We start from the raw sequence: 2,338 nt of genomic DNA, 5'->3' as shown, positions 1-2,338 counted from the left end.
TGCACCATCAACTACGTCCCAGGCAAGAAAAACCCAGTGGCTTACGCTCTGTCAAGAATAGAGATCAATTCCCTTCACCTCCATATCAACTACGAAGACCACGTGAGGGAACAAGCAGCGGATCCGGAGACAGCGGACTACAGGACAGCAGTGACGGCTCTCAAATGGGAAGACGCGCTCTTAGCAAAATCGGACAAAACTCTCCTCTGTGACACCAGCACAGGCTGCCCATGCCCCCTGGTGCTCGCATTGAGGAGGAAACAAGTGTTCGACATCGTCCACGGCCTCTCACATCCATCAGGGAGCACAACAGCATGCCTCATGACTGACAAGTTCGTCTGGCACGGCATCAACAAGGACGTCCGCCAGTGGACAGAGAGCTGTATCCTGTGCCAGACGAGCAAAACATCCCAGCACACTGAATCAAGCATTGGCGATTTTCCTCAGCCTCATCGGTGATTCAGCCATGTCCACATCAACGCTGATGGGCCCCTTCTGCAGTCGGGGGGAGCCAGATGCCTCCTGACGATCATAGACCACACCACTCACTGGCCCGAAGCAACCCCCATGGATGAGGCATCAACGACATCATGCACAGAGGCCCTCCTCTTCAGCTGGATAAGCCGCTTCAGAGTGCCAGACAGCATCACTATGGACAGGGAACCTGCCTTCCTGTCAGAGCTCTGGGTCTCCTTGGCACACCTGATGGGTACAACTCTACATAGCACAACGGCATACAACCCCACAGCGAACGGCATGGTTGAGAGGGTGCATCGCTCTTTTAAAGCAGCTCTCATGGCACGCTGCACTGACGAGAAGTGGAAGGAACAGCTGCACTGGGTCCTGCTGGGTCTCCGCACTACACCGAAAGCAAATGGTGACACTTCCCCTGCTGAGAAAGTCTACGGGGAAACACTGGTCATACCTGGAGAGTTCTTCCTGCCGTCGGCACCAACACCCCCTCCTGAGGTTGAAGGAACTCACACAAAGGTTTGCGCCCTGCCACAAGACCTTCGCTGACAGAACCGTCACCTACAGCCCACCTGCCTTACACTCCTGGGCCTACGTCTTTGTCAGGGTGGACGCTTGCTGCCCGCCCTTAACCAGGCCCTACAGGGGGCCCCACCGAGTCACCAGGCATGCCAGCAAAGCATTCTTCCTCGGCATCCATGGGTGGGAGGGCTGGATCACCATCGACAGACTGAAGCCCGCATTCCTGTTAGACTGCGAAATTTGCGAAGAAGTAGGCAGGCACCCCAGAGTCCCCAGCAATACCTGCCTGAAGGCGCACTCGCTTCCCCACCAAAGCGGAGCCCGGAATGGCCCAGAAAACTGCATCCAGCTGTCCCCTGGTGCCAGCTCCACCCTGCGCCCACAGTTCTCCAGAAGCAAGGGCCCGCTCCCACTCCCTCAGTGCCTCCATGATTAATGTTGATTCATCCAATAATTGCTCCTCTAATTATTGTCTGGGGGAGGGGGGGATAGTATTTGTAAGGGCGACAAATCACACCTCTCTTTCCTTGTGTTTCTCCTTTTCAGATGTACATTAATCACGTCATGTATTTTATCTGTCTTTATTTCAGATTCTTTGTGTAACTCATCTTATGCATCATTGTACGGCCTTTCTGCCGATATGGGTATTTACCTTTTATATGTCATGTAACAAATGTTGTACATATTTTTATGCTTGCTAAAAAACACATATCGTGAATGGACGTAGCGGGGCCCTCGGGTTGCCCGCTACCTTTCCGTCCGCTTTTTGTCTATAAACACCTGTCGAGAATAATAAAGGATCTGTCTTCCACTTCTGACTTTTCTTGAAGCCTCATAGTCCAAGTCATCACTAATCTTAGGAAACAGAAGGCTACCACCATGAATCACTCCATCTAAAAGAGATAAATCTATGGCAGAAGCAGACATACACACTAGAATAAAAAAGGACAAATGACCTAAAACAGGCTGTATTGGTTTTATCGCTGTTATAAACATATGAAGCCTTACATACAATATCTAACTTTTGTGCATCATTTGCTGACAATTTAGTTAGATGTTTCTGAAAAGTAAGATGTAAGTCAAAAATTAAACTTAGAATATTTAAAGCCTCATACTCATTCAGAAGAGTCCCATCCATCTGAAGGGGAGGAAGAGGTGGAAAATCCGTGCAAGGTCTGCTAATCAATAGTGTTTTCGTTTCACTGGAGTTCAGCGTCATACCCCACCGACTACACCATTCACGATTTTGGTCATGTTACGATTTAGGCACAGGGTAGCTTCATTTCTCATAAGTGGAGATATTACAACACCCATGTGCCACATCATAGGCATACTGAACAATCTT

At 49.7% G+C, this 2,338-nt stretch overlaps 1 protein-coding gene across 1 annotated transcript; it reads left to right on the top strand.

Moving 5' to 3' along the window:
* The first annotated feature begins 567 nt into the window (after positions 1-567).
* LOC136834707 (uncharacterized) lies at positions 568-1,020 on the top strand. Its single transcript, XM_067097289.1, has one exon. It carries the CDS (start codon positions 568-570, stop codon positions 1,018-1,020), a length of 453 nt encoding a protein of 150 aa, XP_066953390.1.
* The last annotated feature ends 1,318 nt before the right edge of the window (positions 1,021-2,338 follow it).

Source organism: Macrobrachium rosenbergii, chromosome 54 (genome assembly GCF_040412425.1).
Source record: "Macrobrachium rosenbergii isolate ZJJX-2024 chromosome 54, ASM4041242v1, whole genome shotgun sequence".
In the NCBI taxonomy this organism is placed as follows: domain Eukaryota; kingdom Metazoa; phylum Arthropoda; class Malacostraca; order Decapoda; family Palaemonidae; genus Macrobrachium; species Macrobrachium rosenbergii.
This window is presented reverse-complemented; position numbering and strand designations above follow the sequence as displayed.